Source organism: Mus musculus, chromosome 8, assembly GCF_000001635.26.
Source record: "Mus musculus strain C57BL/6J chromosome 8, GRCm38.p6 C57BL/6J".
Lineage (NCBI taxonomy): Eukaryota > Metazoa > Chordata > Mammalia > Rodentia > Muridae > Mus > Mus musculus.
In genome coordinates, this window is record NC_000074.6 from 54,647,102 (window position 1) to 54,667,218 (window position 20,117).

Below are 20,117 nucleotides of genomic sequence, written 5' to 3' on the forward strand. Positions count from 1 at the left end.
TCATGATCCAGTGAGTCTTCTGACAAAGCAGTTATCTGCTTCACAGGACCCAGTAGTTCATGACATATAAACTATTTAAATTATTGGTAGGCACCCAGTAAGAGTTTCAAACTTGTTAGCTGCATCCAAGTCATCAGCATCACCACCACCATCACCATCACCACCATCATCGCATGCTATGGTGACCAACAAAGCTCCATCTTCCCAGTTTGTCCACATAAGGTGTGGACTAGGAAGAGGGCAAGATCCTCATTAGACAGTTTGGAATCTTCCCAGGATTTATGCATTTTGGAGAAAGATAAGTAAAATTTTGAAGATTTATATTTACTTTTCAATTTTATGTGAAGGTTTGTGCTTAAATGTAAGTATGTATACCATGTATGTACAGGTGCTCACAAAGACCAGAACCGGGCATTGGAGGTAGAGTTAAAGGTAGTTGTAAGCTTCCTGACATGTGATTTGGCCACTGAACCCATGTCCTCAGTATGAGAAACAAATACTTATAAGCTAGGTCATCTCTCTAACTTCAAACAAAACAAAACAAAACAAAACAAAACAAAACAAAACAAAACAAAACACTCTGTAGTCAACGTTTGTCAATAAGTAGCTATTGAGTGACAGCTAAAAGTGCCTACATAATCACTGGTTGTCTGCCCTTAAGAATGAGGTAATGGAGAACTGAATAAGAATTTTCATTTAACCCCTTGGAAGGTCTACCTCTTGAAAGTACAGAGTCTGAACAAGGATGTCTCTAAGATTTCAGCAAGGTAATTTTGTTTCTTGACCTTGAAGTAAGACAAAAGATATGACAATAATAGGAGGAGATGTGAAAAATATACCATGTATTGTCTTATGATATTTTAACATTTGAAGTATTACACAATTATAACCAAGCTACCTCAGAAAGGGTCAGGATAGATTTCATTACCCTGCCACAGTTTTCTCGCAATGATATTTCAAATATATATACATACACAGATAAATGGCACAGATATTATAGATATAAAGTGATATAATCACACATGCTATATTCTTCACATCTTTTCAAAAGCAGTCCATAGTATTCTAAAATGCATGCCACAACTGTGAAATTACTCTTTAGATTAAAAGTTTCTTACCACATTGGAATCATCATGCATTTTGTCGCCAGTAGCTGCAGGGCATAATGCATTGCTGGGGCTGCGGGTTCTCCTAGGACAGTGCCCACTGAGACCGCCAGCTCTAGTTCATTCCCACGGATCAGGTATGCCATAGCAAGCTTGTTTGTAGGAAAACAGTTCCTTCAGTTGCACAGATGCCTGGTGGTCATTCTCATTCAAGCTCATAAGCAGATAAACTAACATTACCATAGATACTCATTGTTCTTAAATATATTTAATACAATACTTCAATAAAGAACCTATGCAAAAATAGTTTCAATTTCAGATGGAAAAATTGATGCTGACTAGGGGACATAAAACTTATTATGCAACTTAGAATTTAAAATATTATAATTCATTTCCTGTAATGCTAGTTAATAGAATCCAATAGCAGTTATGAGAACATGTCATCTAGTCCCCATCACCATAGGAAAACATGAAATCTTAAAAGCTTCTTATAGCCGGGCGTGGTGGCGCATGCCTTTAATCCCAGCACTCAGGAGGCAGAGGGAGGCTGATTTCTGAGTTTGAGGCCAGCCTGGTCTACAAAGAGAGTTCCAAGACAGCCAGGGCTATACAGAGAAACCCTGTCTCAAAAAACAAACCAACCAACTAACCAACCAACCAAACAAACAAACAAAACAGCTTCTTATAGATTATGCAACAGTAGTAAATTATTGCCTATGTTGTTACAAATATTTATCTGGTTAAAAATAGATAAAACATGAAAGCACATAGTGGATAGTATGTATGTGTGATAATTCACCAAGAGACTTGGAGGCCTGCAACACCAGATGCCATCTGATCTCTCCCCTCGTCCCCGCCCCTGCCCAGTCAAACACAATACATTTAAGAACTCTTCAGCTATATGCATCACTTTGAAGTGTTGTACCTCAATATCATCTACAGCAAGATGGCAGCACGCAGCCAACACAGCTTGGCCATCCTGAAAATACCATTCGGCCAGCTCATTTATGACTTTGTGTAAGAGTCTAGAAAGAAAAAGAAAAAAAAGTATTCAATATTAACTTAGTAATTCTATCATAAATGTGAATTGATGCCATTTTAAAGAAAGAGAGCAAAGAGTTCATTTTACACCCTTGTTTTAGATTAAAACCCAATTTAAGGTTGTAGTCAGTAGATCAGACTTTTAGAAAGTATGGTATGAAGCTCTTTCATGTCTTGTTCTCTCTAAGTGTCAACAGAAAGGCTTGTGTTGTTGTTGGGTCCAGCACAGCCTTGGTGGGGGCAGAATGACATGGCCCCTGCTTCTGGTAAGCAGCTGTGGGCCTCCAGGAGTGTAGATGGCTGCCATTGGCTTAAAGCTTATTTGCATAAAAATGTATATATTTTTATGTTCCTCCAAGGAACATCCTCCCTGTTAACATTCAAAACTCCATGTTAATCAGAGACAGCATGAGTCTGTGAGACGAAAGTGTAGCTAATTTCTTTGCAAAATAGTAAAGGTTGCAACCTACACAACAGCACTTAAGGATGTGGAAAAAGAACTCTAAAAACATGAGTTCAATGTATATATAATTTCTCAACTATGTGCAAAATAAGGGTGCAATATGAATTATATAAGAAGCTTATGAATCTAAAGGAACAGAGGCAACTACACTATGAGCCAACTTGTCAGAAAGATACTAAGGAGATAAAAATACTTAGGGAGTGGAGATCACAGGAGATCCCACCCAGCTACATTTTTTTGTTTGTGTTTACAAAGGCAGACAGATTCCTGAGTTCAAGGCTAGCCTGGGGCAGAGCTGATTTAGGTCCAGGTGTGGTAGAAATGGCAATTTCAGGATGAGGTCCCACCCAGCTAGCTTATTGTCTGTGCTTAACAGTGGCAGGTAGATCTCTAAATTCTTTTCCAATGTTAAAAGAAAATGTGTGCTTGCTGTCTCCTAAGAATTAAGAGGCTAGGATCACAGAATGCTGATTCCTAAGATAATCAAAGGAAATCTGGAGTAAATGACTAAATTGCTGTGTAAAATAAAGGGCTGGCTTATGATCTGCAAGAGATGGGCTATTCAGAAAATTTTTTGAGATAGCGAAAGAGAGCTGCTTTGAGAACTGTCTTGAGCAGAATAAAAAGAGAGAGATGTTTGGAGAGAGAAAGCAGATCAGAGAGAAAGAAAGCAAACCAGAGAAAAAGCAGGCTGGAAAGCTGTCTCCAGTAGAGCATAGTGTGGACCAATGATTATTAGACTTCGAGTTGTTAGTTTCACAGCTCCTAGACACCCCTTCCTCAGAACCCCTCTCTAAGCTGAGACTGGTCCTTGGCATCTTGTTTGTTATTCTGCATTGAATAATTTGTAAGAGGTATAGGTTGACTTTACAAAAATCAAGGTTGAAATGACACTTTTTAAATTTTAGATAATATCCATAATGTGGCATGTACACATATTTAACATTCCAAGTTTAGAACAAAAAAAAAAAAAAAAAAACGCAAAGAACACCAGCTAAGACACATAGAGAAGCACATGTTTAACATTTCACAATTGTTTGCTACATGGTGGATAGCCTCAAAAAAAAAAAAGTTCTGGAAAGTAATAGAAACTGATAGAATAGTCATAGGAAAGACAGATAAGCAAATTAATCTAAGGAAAAAGTTGAAAGTCTACAAAATTTTAAGTTGTAACTTTTTGCAAACAAGTACTTGATTTCTTCTTTAAAAATAACACATGGTATTCTAGGCACTGACATTTGCAAAAAGGGGTTATCTGGGGGTCTTTGATAGCATGTATTCTGCTTCTTACAGCAAAGCCACACCCTCTTCCACTACCTGTTTTGATCTGTTTTTAGAGCAGTGTCCCCATTGGTCTCCCCCTGGATGCTCTATGAGTGTGTGGAGGTTGTGTCTACCTGCTCAACAGTTTTCATTCATAGGCATGGATTTTTGTCATGGAACTAGAGGACAGCAGCAGATACATTCGAGACTAGACATCAAGTGCTCATTTCAGAAAAGAAGGCTTAACTACCTCACCTTCAACACTTCTAACGGGAAAACAACCATAAAACAATGGTGTGAAACATCACTCACTCATTAAAGTCTTCTTTGTGGATATCATCAGAGTTTGAAGCTCCTTTTGGTGTAGAAACATGGGCATTTTGCATATTTCCCTCACAGGCAGCCTAGAATACAGTTGGAGATTCAATTAATCATTCACTAATACCGAAAATGAAAGAAAATAAAACTTGAGACCTGTGATTCGTGTAATTTATGTCAAATAGCCCAAAGAGTTGTGTGTGAGCTTTGAAACCTGGGGCTGAGAACATAGCAGAACAGGCCAGAACATGCCTGGGCAGACCCGTCATTAAGACATTCCTGAGGCTGCTTAGCCATAAAGATAAAGAGAATGACATGTCCCGACTGGCCCAGCGCCTCCCTATCTCCTGCCCTTCTGACTTAAGTTAAATGTTAACCAGATGCTCTGCTGTTACCTCGATCTGCATGTACAGTCTGCTGATGTTTAAATGAACCAATCATGTAAAACTGCGTCAATTCCTCCCCCAGCCCCAGACCCTTTTCTATAAAAGCCCCTAGCTTCCAAGCCTCATTGTTGAATCCACTGTCTCCTGCATGAGATATGTTTCGACCTGGAGCTTCGCCATTAAACTACCTCGTGTTTTTACATCAAGACGGTCTGTTAGTGAATTTTGGGTACACGCTGAGTCGGGAACAGAGTGGAGGTTTCCCTGAAAAAGTAAAACGTAAAAACAAAATTCTAGGCCTTTAGGCCCAGGCTTGGGAATGTGGCCTCTGTGACTCAATGCTCCAAGGTATGCTAATCATAAAACAGATAGCAACATCCCTCCACCCACCCACTTCCTGGGTTCAAGGAGTATTCATTCAAAGAAAGTCACCCTGACCCACCCTGACCATTGCTGGAACCCGCTATGCAAATGTGCTATTGTTAGGGGATCTTAAAAACTGTCTTGAGAGATAACCTGCACAATTACCAGGTATTCCTTGTGACTCTTGTGACTTTGCACTTCCTTGTGACTCTTAACTGGTATCTTTGGTATTTTCCAACAACGCCCTCCCCACTTCCTTGAGTTGTGGTTTCTCCCTTTAAATACCCCCTTATCCAGCTAATCGGGGTGCCACAGTCCTCTACCCCTGCGTGGTGTATGACCGTGGGACACTCTTGAATAAAAAAATCCTATTGCAGTTTGCAGCAAGACCGTTTCTTGTGGGTGATTTTGGGGTGTTGCCTCTCCTGAGTCAGAACGTGGGGGAGTCCTCACGTTGTGGGTCTTTCATCCCCACTAGGTTCTTTCAATAACCAACATCAGGTTATTTTTGGAAGATGACATACTTATTATCCACCTGTTTGTGTGTGTGTGTGTGTGTATCTATGTGTATGTGTGTGTGTGTTTATCTATGTGTATCTGTGTGTATGGGTGTGTGTGTGTGTGTGTGTGTGTGTGTGTGTATCTGTGTGTGTGTGTACCTGTGTGTGTGTGTGTGTATCTGTGTATATGGGTGTACCTGTGTATGTGTGTGTACTGGCATGCAGAACACCACTGATGTCAGTTCCTCGCTTCCACCTTGATTTGAAGTGTACTCTCTAGTTTCTGTCCCTGCACTGTGCTGCACACACTCTTACTTCTTGTTGATTATCTTGTCTCAGCCTCCCATATTTAAGTAAGAGTGCTTGGATATGGACCACAGCAACCACAGAGCTTTGTGAAGTGTCAGGGATCCAACACAGGATGTGGGGCTTGAGTAGAAAGCACTTTTAGACACTAGGTTGTCTTGCTGGACCCAGGCTATTTTTTTTTCTAGAAACAGGAACAAAAATGAGACTTTCATACAAAAATTTGTTGCTTGCAAAACATATGGAAAAGAAAGCTAAGGAAAAAAGAAAGACACGGAAGGCCTTATTCTTGCTAACTTTTGTCTACAGTTTAAAAAAAAAATCTGAAAACTAATGATTCTTTATTTTTCTTTAAAAAAAAAAAAACCAAAAAACAAAAATGTGTAGGCGCGATGTGCTGGTGACTCTCAACTAGAAGCCAGTCCCAGGCCGCCCCGCCAGGGCAGAGCCTGACTCTTTTCTCTTAGTTAAGGCATCTTTATTTTCCTTTCTGAAAAGGGAGCATGCTGCTTTGTTTCCAGTTTCGGTTAACTGAGAGGAGCAAACTCTCTTCAACTTGGTCACTGTGGCCAAGACAGGTGGGCTGCTTAGTGTCATCCCCCCTTCCCGGGCCCTCTGCCCATGCCAGCCTATTGTTTTAAACAAATTATACTTAAACCATGTTTGAAGTTTATAGTATGTCTTGTAAACAACCTTAGAATGTTTTTTATAAGGAGACATTAACGACACTGTGAGCATTTACATAAATTGTCAAGTGACTGTAACAAGATATAGTTGGTCAAACTTTAAGTGAGATGTTTAGAGCTCATAGACAGTTGTCAGCCGAGACACCCTTGTTTGAATAAAAAGGTCTAGAATAAATGCAATGTGAACACACTAGGAATATTGAGGCAGAAGCCTGGGAAAGTGAGCTGAGCACAAGAAGCCAACTGTGATTGTCCATCACAGGATGGACATGGACCAACATGACTTCCTCCATTCCTCATAGCCACCCACTGATATATTTACCCGGCATGCTTAGGTAACTGTACCTGTGCAACAAGCAGTGCTTCTTTAAGCTGACCCCTGGACACAAAAAAATTGACGAGCTTTTTCACATCCCCAGTGGCTATACAGTATGGAATGACATCATCCTTATCTTCCTGAATTAACTGGTCAGCTCTCCTAAAGAAATAAGGACAAACTTTATTATGCCACATTTAATTAAAATGTTAGTTTTAACATTTGTCAACTGGACTGATATTTTAAAAATCATGTCTAAACTTTTTAGGTTTTATAAAGACTTAAGTATGGATGCTCACAGTCAGCTATTGGATGGATCACAGGGCCCCCAATGGAGGAGCTAGAGAGAGTACCCAAGGAGCTAAAGGGATCTGCAACCCTATAGGTGGAACAACATAATGAACTAACCAGTACCCCGGAGCTCTTGACTCTAGCTGCATATGTATCAAAAGATGGCCTAGTTGGCCATCACCGGAAAGAGAGGCCCATTGGACTTGCAAACTTTATATGCCCCAGTACAGGGGAACGCCAGGGCCAAAAAGTGGGAGTGGGTGAGTAGGGGAGTGGGGGGGGGGGTTTGGGGGACTTTTGGGATAGCATTGGAAATGTAAATAAGGAAAATACCTAATTAAAAAAATCCTTTAAAAAATAAAAATAAAAAAGTAAAAAAAAAGACAAGTATATTTTAAAGGTAGATCATATATAGAATGCAAATTAAAGGTCTACAAAATACTTTATTGATTTTCTTTTGAAACACTTTAAGTCAGTCTATCTATCTATCTGCATCTATCTATCATCTACCTATTTAGTCACTTACCTATCTATTTAGAGAAAAGGTTATATGTAACCCAATCTAATCTTGAACTCACTATATAGCTGAGAATAAGCCTGAATATATGTTCCTTCTATTTCCATGTCCAGATTGCTGGGGCTGCAGACATGCTCAATTTATAGTACTCCAGAGATCAATCCCAGGGCTTTGTGCATTATGGGCAACCACTCTAACAACTGAGTAACATTTAAGAAATACAAGAAAAAGTCAGCTTATTGGCTTTTGAAGATAAATACAGTTGGAAATATTTTCTGCTTTGCAATCTGCCTATTCATTTCTCCCTGTCCTATTCAACTCATTCTAACCTTGCTTCATCTATTAAATTCCCAAAGATTTTGACTTTTTTTAAACTTTTACTAAGAAAAATAATATTCTTATATGGTCCAAATTTCTTGTATCGGCTAAATAAGTATTATTACCTATTTTATATTGCTATGAAAATAACAAGGAAATATTTAGCTCAAGCACCTTAAAGAGAGCTCAGGATATTTTGTGTTACTTAACTCAAACACTCCTAAGTTTTTGTTGGTACTTTTCTTTTGAAATCTCAGTCAAGAGCCAAAACATCTGTCCATTTATTTTCAAGCCTAAAGGCCAAGAAATATTTAAGCAATCTTTAGTGTCTATTACTAAAGCCAGCTCATTTTAACAGTTAAGTATGTCAGACCTGCCAGCCTGTCTTCTTCCTCATCGCTGTGTAAGGCTCCAGTGCTAAGTATGTCAGAGTGGTCAGCCTGTCTTCTTCTTCCCCATCACTTCTACCCTATTGCTTCTTCCAATGCAGCTCTGCTGCCACTCCTTCAGTGGAGAAGGAGAAGATGCCAATCTGCTGCTCTCCTATCTGCTGCTGACCTTCTTCAGTCAGCCATATTCTTCATCTTATGTGAATTTTCAATATGAATATTTGATCTGGTCACTTTCTACCCTATTTAAAACCCATTAATGTCTTCTGTTGCTCTTGGGATCAAGACAGAAACCATAAATGTTCAAAAGGTTCAGAACAGTGAGGCTCGCTTCCTTTCCACTCCTACTAGGCACTGACCCCTGAGGTTCAGAACAGTGAGGCTCGCTTCCTTTCCACTCCTACTAGGCACTGACCCCTGAGACTCTGTACTCCAACTACAGCATTCTTTAGTTTCTTTTCTCCAGTGACTAGCCTTCAAATACTTTTTCTAGTGCCTTCTTTTAGTTTCTGTTGATTTGTAATTGGTCAACTGTAAGTCTACACCAGCCATCTTCTTTTACAATGTATTTGAAGGTTGCTAAACTTTATCTTATAGACTGACCATTAAAAACACTGTATTCAAAACTAATGTGCTAACAGATGTTACAAAAGTACATTGATAAGCATGAAGGAGAAAATACTGTTTAGTTTTACCTGCGATTATCAATGAATGAGTGACAATACCTTGGTCCTAAACAACTGAAGTTTACATTGAGGCAAAGCCGTGTTTTATAGAGTAAGTCACTATTAACTTGAGTTTAGTAAGCATTCATGGGAAGAGGATCATTAATAAGTGAGATCCTTCATATAGAAAGGCTATGGCATTCTGGGAGCTTTGAAGGCTCAGACTTATCCATTTTCTGGAAGACAGGGTTGTTAGGCAACAGTCCATACTATCCCATGGCAGACTGTACACATCCTTCTAGTCTTCATGCATAGTCTTTATTATTCTTAACTATATGCATGATTAGCCACAGAGTTTTTTCTAAGCCTATCTTAAAAGAAAAATACTCTCACATTTCTCTTTATAATAGCAAAAGAAGGGTCACTAATAGTACTGTAAGGCTTAGCACAGGGATTAGCATGCACCAGGTATAAAATAAGCGGTGGCTCAGTGGCAGATCAGATAGACTGTGTTCTGAGGATAAATGTGCTCTGAAAAGGATACACTGAACTCCTAACATGTGGAACCTTTGAATGCAACTTTATAATGAAATATAATATTTCCCTATGTACCTTACTAAGTTAATAGGGGGTTATACCCTATAAAAGGTTAGCCTAAACTCCAGTATGAATACATTTTTTTAAGCAAAATATGTATTTGGCAATAAGACAAAGTGGATGAAGCCAGTGAGAGCAGTTATATGTTGTTAGATAGCAGATGCTGAAGACTGTGGAAGCCACCAGAAAATCTCCCTTAGAACCTCCACTGTTTTACTGCCAATAAGCCGATAGGATGTTTGACATCAAGAATTGTGAGATAATAACCCAACTTGTGGCATTTATACATTGGGTAATTTGCTGGACTTTGTTTTTTTCCCATAAATAAGGAGACACTTCCTCCTATTGTGTTCATAAGCAATCAGGATAAACAGAATACCCAAACACTTTGTAACCAAGTCATCTAATTATTAAAGTTGCAGATACAAAATCATTTCACTATTTAATATAACATAGATATAAGAAACATTAAGAACTTCTGCTATATTTATATACTCTTTCTATGTCAACATATAACTTTAATGTCATCTTTTGGACACATGCTTTTGACATGGACTGTCGGCTTTACCTCTGCATTAACTTTCTCCAGTATTTCACAGAGACCCCAGGTGCAACTGATAGGGCTTTGTCCCACTACAAAATTGAACAAAGAACAGAAATACACATATTTAGATAGCATTACACAATTCTAAGCAGACCTCTTAGGATTTGTGTTAATAATAAATAATTTTCAAAATTATTAAATTATTAGGAATATACTTGTAAACTATTCAGGACAGTCCAAAGGGAACAAATACCAACTTATGCAAAATTAAAAAATGAAACTGTATAATTTCTGAGAAAATCTAATTATAAAGTTAGAAAGAGGAATAGTTTTTGTTGAATAAATGCCATGATTTTATTATATTATTTGTTGTATAATTTTTTTTACCATCATCACTTCCTTTAAATGAAAACCTGTCATATTTTATAACCTGGACAGCATATGAATAAGCTCATTACTAAATCAACACTTTGTTACTGCAAATATGGGTTTGAGGTCGAATAAAGTACTGGAAGAGAAAAATTTTAAGAAATCACTGCATAAATAAAAACTTTGTTTTATATAATCCTTTTCAAAACACTAGGATTTATAGTGCAATTAAGGCTATAAGACTGGTAATTAACTTAACGACTGTAAGGTAAATTTTAAATAAATAATATATTTATTTTTATTTGTATGTATACATTTTCATGTATGCTGGTATGTATGATATGCTAAATTTTAAATGAGTCATTTTTTAAAGTGGATATTTAAATCATGTTACTAAAAAGGTACCTTAACTATGTTTTTACTTTTTAAAAAAAGTCTTTATTGTATGGGGAATGGAAGAATAAAAGTTGAAGTGTAGATGAACTTTGAACTCACTAAGCTGTTTCAATAAAAAAAAAAAACCAGAAAACCTCAAAAAAACCTTGTAAATTCAAAGGTCAAATGCTTCCTTAATCCCTTAGTGTTAAGTTACTGTAGTAGAATTTGTAAGGGGTGATGACAAGGACTTATAAGCACTCAGACTCTTGAAGAATCCAAGAAGAATTTCAGGGATTGTCAAGCTTATTAGAACTTGTACAGCAGACCAACCATACAAATTCATAGATAGATTCCCAACTGAAAATGTGTTAAGAGAGTTTAAGATGACATATATTCAAATAGAAGTAAACCCCCATGAAAAATTTCACCATTCTCCCCAAATTTGTCACCCTGTTCCACTTGTCACCCTGACTTTTAAGGCTCTGCTGAAAATTAAAATTTAACCAAATTATCACTATGAGAGGAGAAAAAATTTTAGTACTTTAAATACTTTTAAGTACCTTTTTAGTAATCCAGGGTATTTTATTATTTTGGTTCAATCTGCAATTCACTGTCTAACTATAAGTGAATCAAGAGTTATAAAAAAGAGGGCTAAGTTGCATTTTGATATTCTCTGACCAACTTCATGTTTAATTTTTACTAATGTTGTTTATATGTTTCTTTGTTTTCGATAGATTTTTATTTATGGGTCTATGTATGTAAGTGTTGACCACGTGACTGTGGGCGCCTATAGAAGCCAGAAGAAGGGGTCAGATCCCCTGGAGCTGGAGCTATGGATGGTTGTGAGCATGATGTAATCAAACTCGAGTGCTCTGGGAGAGAAGCAAGCATGCCAAGCCACTGAGCCCTCTCCAGGCCCTGTGTATGGGATCTTAATAAAAATGTCAGTAACCTAGAGGCTCTTAAAAAGGAATAAAGTTTTGTATTCTTGCCACCGTGCCTTTCATTTTGTTGTGATAGAGTAGTAACTTGTTCTCATCTAAACACATTTAAAAAAAAAAAAAGAAGGTAAAAGACAATGAACTTTCATAACCATGTAACCAGTTTCCAGGTCCAAGAACAGAAGCCCCTGCTGTCTCCATATTTCATTTCAGTCAGTACCCACCTGTCAAGCAAAGGCTATTTTCTAAATTGTTTTTATACATAGCACTCTAAGCTTTTGTGAAATCTGTGCTTGTTACTTTAGTCTTCTTTAGAAATTATGAAAGTCCCTGTCATGTGGTTGAATAAGTCTCATTGTGAGAAGGGGAAGAGATCCTGCTCTGAGCATGTGAGCCAGCACATGTACATTAAAGATCTGGGAAGCAATTTTCCAACTTCAGCGGAGATGAGAATATCCAGGATGGCTAATAAAAGCCGGTACGGGTGGCTGAGCCGCACACCAGAATTTATGATTTGTAGGTCTGACGTGGGACATAGGTGTTCCTAAGTGGGGCTCCTGTGTTAGTCCAGAGACCCCACTTTACTGTTTCTGTGGGGTGTACACCTGGCATGAACTTGGCAAAGAAGGAATTTTATGTGGCAGAGTTAACCTCTACATGGAATTACTCCTTCCCGTGTGGGCTGCTATGTTAGACACACTACTTTTCCTTGAATAGCACACTACCTCTCCAAGTTCGACCATGAGTTCACAGTATCTCTGTATTTGTCCTAATCTCAGGTGGATTTCAGCAGCTTCCTTCAGTTTTTTCTCCTTAGTAGGTGCGCCAACACCACCACCAAATTTAGACATCTTGATTGTCGTTAGTTCTTGGGCTTCTGACTGAAAAAAAAATATAAGTGTAGAAATGAGTAGAAGAACAGATAGTCTTAAAGCAGGCACTATTGACAGTTAAATGTTTGAATGGGATATGTCTTTTATAAGAATTTACTTGTTTAGTATACAGTATTCTGCATGCATGTATGCCTGCACACCAGAAGAGGGCACCAGATTTCATTTTAGATGGTCATGAGCCACTATCTGGTTGCTAGGTGAACTCAGGACCTCTGGAAGAGCAGCCAGTGGTCTTAACCTCTGAGTCATTTCTCCATCCTCTAAATGTGGTACTTTTTATCTGTAGGATATAATGTTTTGATCAGTTCATGGAATAAGCGGTTTGGAAGAGGTCTGTCTCATTGTCCCAGAATATCTACATTTACTTACATAATACATACATTTGAGAGAAAGAATAGGAGTCCCATTCTTATTCTTACTGTCCTTACCCTTTCTCAGTGTAGGTTATTTAGAATTCCAGAGGCCAACGGTGCTGGGATACAATTGGTTGGATATAGAAAAATGCTCTCCAATCTCCCATATTGTAAGTGTGCTTCTAAAATAATTGTCAGGCATTTCATTTGTGACTTAAGAATTCTCTTTTTATGAAGGTAATCATCGAATCTTAGTCTTAGTATTACTTTCTTGCTGTTTGAACTATTTATATTTTATTAAAATATATAAACTTTGCTTTTTTATTTTTTGCTCCCAGGGTTGAGTTTATTGTTGATGAAGTATATTCTCTTAGACATAAGGTAACCAAAAGTCACAAGAGTTCATAGACTATAATCACCCGAGGTCACAGGGTAAAGATAAAGCTTTTCATGGGGTCCAAATTCAACTTGCAGACTCATGGAATTCAATCTAATAGAATCCATGGCCACCTTAATCTCTTCTTAAATAATTCATATTTTCCAGTATTGGTCTCACTATTTTATCTTTTCTGTGTTTATTTCAGCCTACCAGCAATTTTCCTTTAGTAGATAAAACCCAGAAATTTTGGTTTGAGTATACCGCGCTTGTGCACTGTATAGAACTTACGGTTCTAAATTTGATCAGGTGTTTCAAATGCATCATTCCTTTGCAGTAGTTCTGAGGGAGCAAGCTGTCATCTTGTCCTTTAATCACGGACACCAAGTTCCACAAGTTGTCACTGCCACCTGGAGGCTGGAAGTAGGTACTGAGTAATCAAAAACAATGGCACAGAAAAGAAATTCTCCTAGTACTTTATGCCTTCAGGGGTATCATACCGTACAGTTCTCTGAATTAAAAAAAAAAAAAAAAGTAACAGCAATCTAAAAGCACATTCTCATTTATTTTCTTCTGGATTTAGATCTGCTCTCTAATATTGTACAGATAATGTTAAAATTCATATACTGAGCTGGGATGGTGAATGTAAGCAGGAAGCAGCTTAAAGAGAATAGTTGTGGTGACTCATGATGGCTAATGAGACGGCGTAAGAATTATAACTCCTATAATACTTACTGATAAACATTCTGAAAACAGTCTTAGCTTTTTCGCCCGAGGGTTGCACGTTAGTTTTTCTACTTCTTGTTTAATGTCTCTTGACACTTTGCCGCAGAGGAGAGGAGGACAGTCTTGACGTATCGCATTATCTGATGAAAAGAGACGGTTCGCTGAGGAACTTTACTCAGAAAATATTATTTAAAGATAAGATCAAGTACATGCACATATTCAATACCAGTGTTTCCGATAACTTCGTCCCAAGATCTGTCTGCCAGAATATTTATTTGTAAAGGGGTGATTAAAGGTATTAATGACCAGAGTCTCACTGTAGAATCTCGGGAGCAGGAAGCCATCGTGAAGGGACGACTTGGATGGCAAGTTAAACCTGGTGGGGAAAAAAAAACAAGCCTGTTTTAACCAAAATAAGCCCAGCAAATGCTTCTTTTAAAAAATATGTACCTTTTTATTAAACTATGACAAAATTGAAGTTATGAAGGAATGTGAGTAACTCAGAGGCTCTCTGAGCCCAGTTTCTACTTGTATCTAATTAATACAAGAAGGCAATACATTGCTTAGCGTATTCTGTAAATATAGCTAGAAATGTATGAATATAAGAAAACAAAATTTCATTTGCTTAGGCATGAAGTATATTGTAATTCCATTAGGGTTCATGAAATCTATGAATTAACAGATGAATAAATGAAAGTTCAGGTTTCAAAATGAAAAGACCTTTAACTTCAGACAACAGAAAATGTTGTGTGTGTATACACATACACACACAGACACACTCACATATATGTTTGTGTGTGTGCTATAGCTTTCCACCCCCCAACACTCCTTACTGCCCAGATTCAGATATATTCTTCTGTAGTGATTGTTTTATATGTACATATGTGTGTTTGTATACACATGTAGCCTACTGATGTTATTTTGTGTTGCCCATATATACACGTGTTTAGGGCTGACCATTAGAGATTGGATGACTGACTGTATATTCATCTTTGGAACAAAACCCTGATTCTCTTCCTCTCAGCAGTCAGCCTGCCTGCAGTTTTTCACCCAGGGACAGGCCTTTACAAGCTCAAATAGAAGACCTCTGAAGGAAAACACGCAGTTGTAAATGCATGGATTTGGTCCTTTTTCTCTAGGAAATGTCTACTTACCCCCTGCAAGGCTTAAGAATAACAGAAAATATAAACACAAATGGGCAATTTGCTTTCCATCACACGCTTAATTGAACTAACAATTGTTATATTCAAGAAACAAACATTGCCCGCGATCCCCCCAAATAAGATAATGGTCAGATAAGTTATATCAGCACGATTGTTAGTTTCATGATCTGGAGCAAGGGAACTGACAGGATCCAACCTGCATATATGGACCTGCCACACATACATGTAACAGAAGCTCAATTCCTGTAGAATGAGTTCCATATGCTAATTAACCCCCTCATCTGAACAATCCCTAGCGTCTTCTTTGGCTATGTTGCGGTGACTCTAACAGGTTTACAAAAAACAGACAGGTGTTTACTCCATTGTGGAAAAAAAATGTCATTTCAAAATAAAATACTGTGGCTTAAGAATATTGCATTGTTCAAAAAAATAAACATCATAATTACATCAAAATTACAAGTACATGGAAAAGAGTTTACCATAAACGTCTGCACCGTGATCATACACAGTATCTAGGCAAACTCCTCCTCGAGTATCCCACACTTTGATAGTATAGTCCCAGCTTCCAGAGATTAGTAGGTATGGAATCTCAGTATTCCACATTAACCCCCTCACAGGTGCAGTGTGTCCATTAAGAGTGCTTACGCAAGCATCTTGAGTATAATCCCAGATTCGAACAGAGCTGAAAGACAATTTTACGTCTAAATTATAACTTCTCCAAAATGTTAACATTGTGCCAATGGAACACAACTTTTTGTTTGTTTGTTTTATTTTTTTAGCATGTTTAAAAAGCATTTTTTATGGAGCTGGACAGACGGTACAGAGTTGTTAAAAGAGGTACTCTTCTAGAAGATACTGATTCATTTCCTAGCAACCACATGATGGCTCATTGCCACCTGTAACTCCCGCTGTATGTGATCTGATGCCCTCCTTGGGTATCAAACACGCACACAGTGCACAGATGCAAGCAAAGCACCCACTCATGGAAAACAATACAATTTAAAAAAAAAGTTTTATGTCTCATACATGTGAATTTTCTTACAGCAGACATAAAGGAGATCTATTAGGTCTATCTATTCCCAAATGTTTTTTCTTAACTTTTACTGATATTTTATTGCCGATAGAAAATATACAGGGGAACAGCAGGGCCAAGAAGTAGGAGTGGGTGGGTAGGGGAGCAGGGCAGGGGGAGGATATAGGGAACTTTCGGGATAGCATTTGCAATGTAAATAAAGAAAATATCTAATAAAAAAGAAAAGAAAAGAAAAGAAAAGAAAAGATAGTGTTTCAGAAAATTCAAATTTGTTTTTAGTATTTTTATGTATTTGTTTTGGGTTTTCCTTTGTTTTTAATTTTGCTTTGAGAGATAGAAGAGAGAGAGAGAGAGGGAGAGGGAGAGAGAGAGAGAGAGAGAGAGAGAGAGAGAGAGAGAGAGAGAGAGAGAGAGAGAGAGAGAACATGAAGTTGGGAAGGTAGGGAAGATGGCTAAGGAGCTGGAGAAGGCAAATGATCAAAATGTATCCCATGAAAGATTTTAAGTCAAAAGCAAGAAAATAAAATGTTTCAGGATGTATACAAATAAATAAGTGCAAAGGGTTTAATATGAATTGCTACATTTATAAAGACTAACTAGCATATAGAAGATATATTGCTTTAAGTGTGGGAGACACATTCGAGATGTATAAATGTCACCTATGCTAATGATGACTCCTATGGAAATACCAAGCTAAATTTAGTAAAGACTTATAATTGCATCATAAATCAGTAAAATGATGATTGTAAATAATACATCTCAGACAATTATAAGATGATACTATTTTTCATGCAGAATAAAATTTAGTATTAAAGTTTATGCGGAAAGATTGGAATAATCTTATCAATGAGAATATATTCAACTTCATACAATAATCATACTGAAAGTCACATTTCAAATAATTTTTTTTAGTTATTTGGAATTTAACCCAAAAGAGTGAAGGCGAGAATCTCCAGCTATTCAATATAAATCTAGAGGTATTTAGTACTATGACTTGTACAGAGTAAGATTATTTTTAACATAACTGTATCTTCTCTTTAAATAGTGACTAAAGAAACTACATCAAAAAAGAATTTATAAGCATAAAATTTCAGAAACTCTTGCTAAGAGTAAGAAGTATAAAATTACTCTCATTTCTAATATGTTTTGCTTTATGCCAAGATTTATAGTCAATGCATGCCAGTTTTCACATGAGTAAAAATGTTTTCTACATCAAACACCAAAAAGTTATAAATTATCTTGTTTTATAAAGATTTGTTTCAGATCTTCTTTTACTTTAAATTTTCTATTTTCTATTAACATTCTTGATAATAAGGAAGAAACAAGCATCTACCTTGAGCAAAATAAACAAAAAAAAAAAATCAGGAATACAGCAGTAGTATAAACCAGATAGGATTTGACTAGGTTCTAATACTTATTTTGTCTTATTATTAGTTATCTATGCACTAAGCACTTATTTTCTATCGCTCCATTAAATAATTTGTTAATACTACACATGCATTTCTGGGAAACTGTAAGTTTACGATTTATAGGACAGGAAAATTAGAATTCAAACATACATACCCATCATCAGAACCACTGCAGAGAATTCCTTCCCTCAGAGGAGACCACTTAACATGGAACACTCTTGCTGTGTGCCCGCTAAACACTTTCAAGGGCTGATTAGAGCTCGTGGCTACATAAAAGACACGGATGTTTTTGTCTTCACAGCCAGTGGCTATCATGTCTCTGAAAGGCCACCAATGGAATGTTAAAGTATGACCATCAAAGAGTAATTACTACTAACAATGTTTATAATATGTCACAGTTCTAATTACTAAAGATGAAAATCTTTCATTTTCTATCTTTTCTTCTCCCCTGGAAAGAAGCTGGAAAACTTATGGCTGAAAAGGACTATTTCAGTAAGTCACCTTCACCTTTCCATTCCTCTTTGGTGCCCTTTTCCATCCAGATTAAACTCTACTAAAGGCAAACAAGAATCCCATGGAACTATAAAACAATGTTTTAATATATTCATCATCACAATAAATAAGAGGACAATTCTTCTTGTACCAGATGATCACAACTGAGCTAGGGAAGAAACTGTGGATACTAAGACAAGCTATGGAAATTATGAATCTGCCAGACACAAGTCTACTTATGGAGCAGCTACTGTAACCAGTATAAAAGCAGGCTCTTTCTCCTAGAGAGAAGAAGGAAGTCATACACGTTGGGACTGTATTTTCCTAAGAATATCCTGCTGAACACAACATAAAACATTCAGTAATCTCATGGAGCTGACCCTGGTAGGCACATGCAACAAGTACCCCATTGGCTACAAGTAGCTTAGGATAGCTATGAATGTGGCCTGACACACAATCATAGAGTAGCTTAGGATATCTATGAATGTGGCCTGATACACAATCATAGAGTTACTTAAAACATTATGAGATTTTTTTACTGCAGCTTTCCCTCCCCTTTTTTGGTAACTCAATTGAGCAGTTCTTGTATAGACTTTGTAGATGACATGACAATGTGGTTTTCACACACACACACACACACACACACACACACACACACACAAAGACTGGACACCATTGTGACAGGTGGCCTTGGTTGTCAACTTGTCACACTTAGGAAGAAGAAACCTCAGTACAAGGACTATCAAAGTCAAACTGTCCCATGAGGCATGTCTACAGGGCATTTTCTTGATTTCTACTTTTTTCAGATGATGATGATTCTTTCATCTTTTCTTACAGTCCAGTCACTATCCTCCCTCCTTCCAGTCCACTCTCTGATTGTTCCCCATCCCATTTCTCCTCTCCTGTCTCCAAGAGGAGTCCACCCCTCACCCTCACCCCACCACACCTCTCCATTTCCTTGGGCCTCAAGTCTCTCAAGGGCTAGGTGCATCTTGTTCCATTGAGGCCAGACCAGGCAGTCCTCTGTTGTATATGTGTTGGGAGTGGGATGGGAGGGGCTCTTGATCTCTAATTGGTGTAGGAGAGCCCAGCCCACTGTGTGAGGTACTAATTCTGGGGAGGCGATAGGGTGGGGTAAGAAATATAGCTGAATGCACACCAGGAAGCAAGCCAGGAAGCCGCTTCTGTCCAGGGTCTGATTCCGTTCCTTCCTCCAGTTTCCTGCCCTAACTTTCCTCAGTCCTGAACTTGTCAGATGAAATAAACTCCTTCCTCCTCTAGGTGCTTGAAGGCATTGTGTTCATTACCACAAAATAAGGCAAATTAGAACAACAGTGATGAGGGAGAAAACATCAAGATGTATCCAATGATGCAATTTGTTGTATGTGCTGCAGCACATATTATGGGGAAATCAATAGAATTCTGAAGTCATGAAAACGTTTTCTTTGCAGTATTTGTGGAGGATGTGGATTGGGAGGGGTGGTTTGTAGGAGAAAGAGTAAATGGGAAACATAATAAAATATACTGTGCACATGTATAAAGATTTCAAAGAATAAATAAAAAAATTAAAAGTAGGGTCTTTACTGATATCCAGGTAGATATTATCTATGTCCAACCTTAGGTGAAGTGTGACTGGGAATGAAGTTTTAAATAAAGGGGAACAACATCAGTGAGGAGAATATTCATGGACTGGCCCATAGGATTCATGTGTGCAGATGTGTGCTTTCCTATTTTCCTTTGTACTAGAGGTATCTAGGGCCTCACACATGCTAAGCCAGCACCCTACCTCTGAGCTGTATCTGCAACCTGATTGTGTGTGTGTGTGTGTGTGTGTGAGAGAGAGAGAGAGAGAGAGTGTTTGTGTGTGTGTGTGTGTGTGTGAGTGTGAGTGTTTCTGAGAGTATGAGGGGGCTGT

The 20,117-nt window shown here is 37.7% G+C and overlaps 1 protein-coding gene across 23 annotated transcripts in view; it reads right to left on the reverse strand.

The window, feature by feature from the left end:
• Wdr17 (WD repeat domain 17) overlaps window positions 1-20,117 on the reverse strand; it is a 97,699-nt gene that overhangs the window by 17,821 nt on the left and 59,761 nt on the right. For 21 of the 23 annotated variants that reach the window (NM_001372372.1, NM_001372376.1, NM_001372375.1 and 18 more), the window contains 11 exons: window positions 17,865-18,029; window positions 15,748-15,950; window positions 14,332-14,481; window positions 14,115-14,245; window positions 13,671-13,796; window positions 12,483-12,638; window positions 10,094-10,158; window positions 6,778-6,910; window positions 4,186-4,277; window positions 2,032-2,131; window positions 1,119-1,258 (listed from right to left, as the gene is read on the reverse strand). In NM_001372372.1, coding sequence (NP_001359301.1) covers window positions 1,119-1,258; window positions 2,032-2,131; window positions 4,186-4,277; window positions 6,778-6,910; window positions 10,094-10,158; window positions 12,483-12,638; window positions 13,671-13,796; window positions 14,115-14,245; window positions 14,332-14,481; window positions 15,748-15,950; window positions 17,865-18,029 — 1,461 coding nt within the window. Of the gene's footprint in view, window positions 1-1,118; window positions 1,321-2,031; window positions 2,132-4,185; window positions 4,278-6,777; window positions 6,911-10,093; window positions 10,159-12,482; window positions 12,639-13,670; window positions 13,810-14,114; window positions 14,246-14,331; window positions 14,482-15,747; window positions 15,951-17,864; window positions 18,030-20,117 lie in introns of those variants that run through there. The other 2 variants (XR_001778439.2, XM_006509433.4) reach the window with 2 other exon arrangements.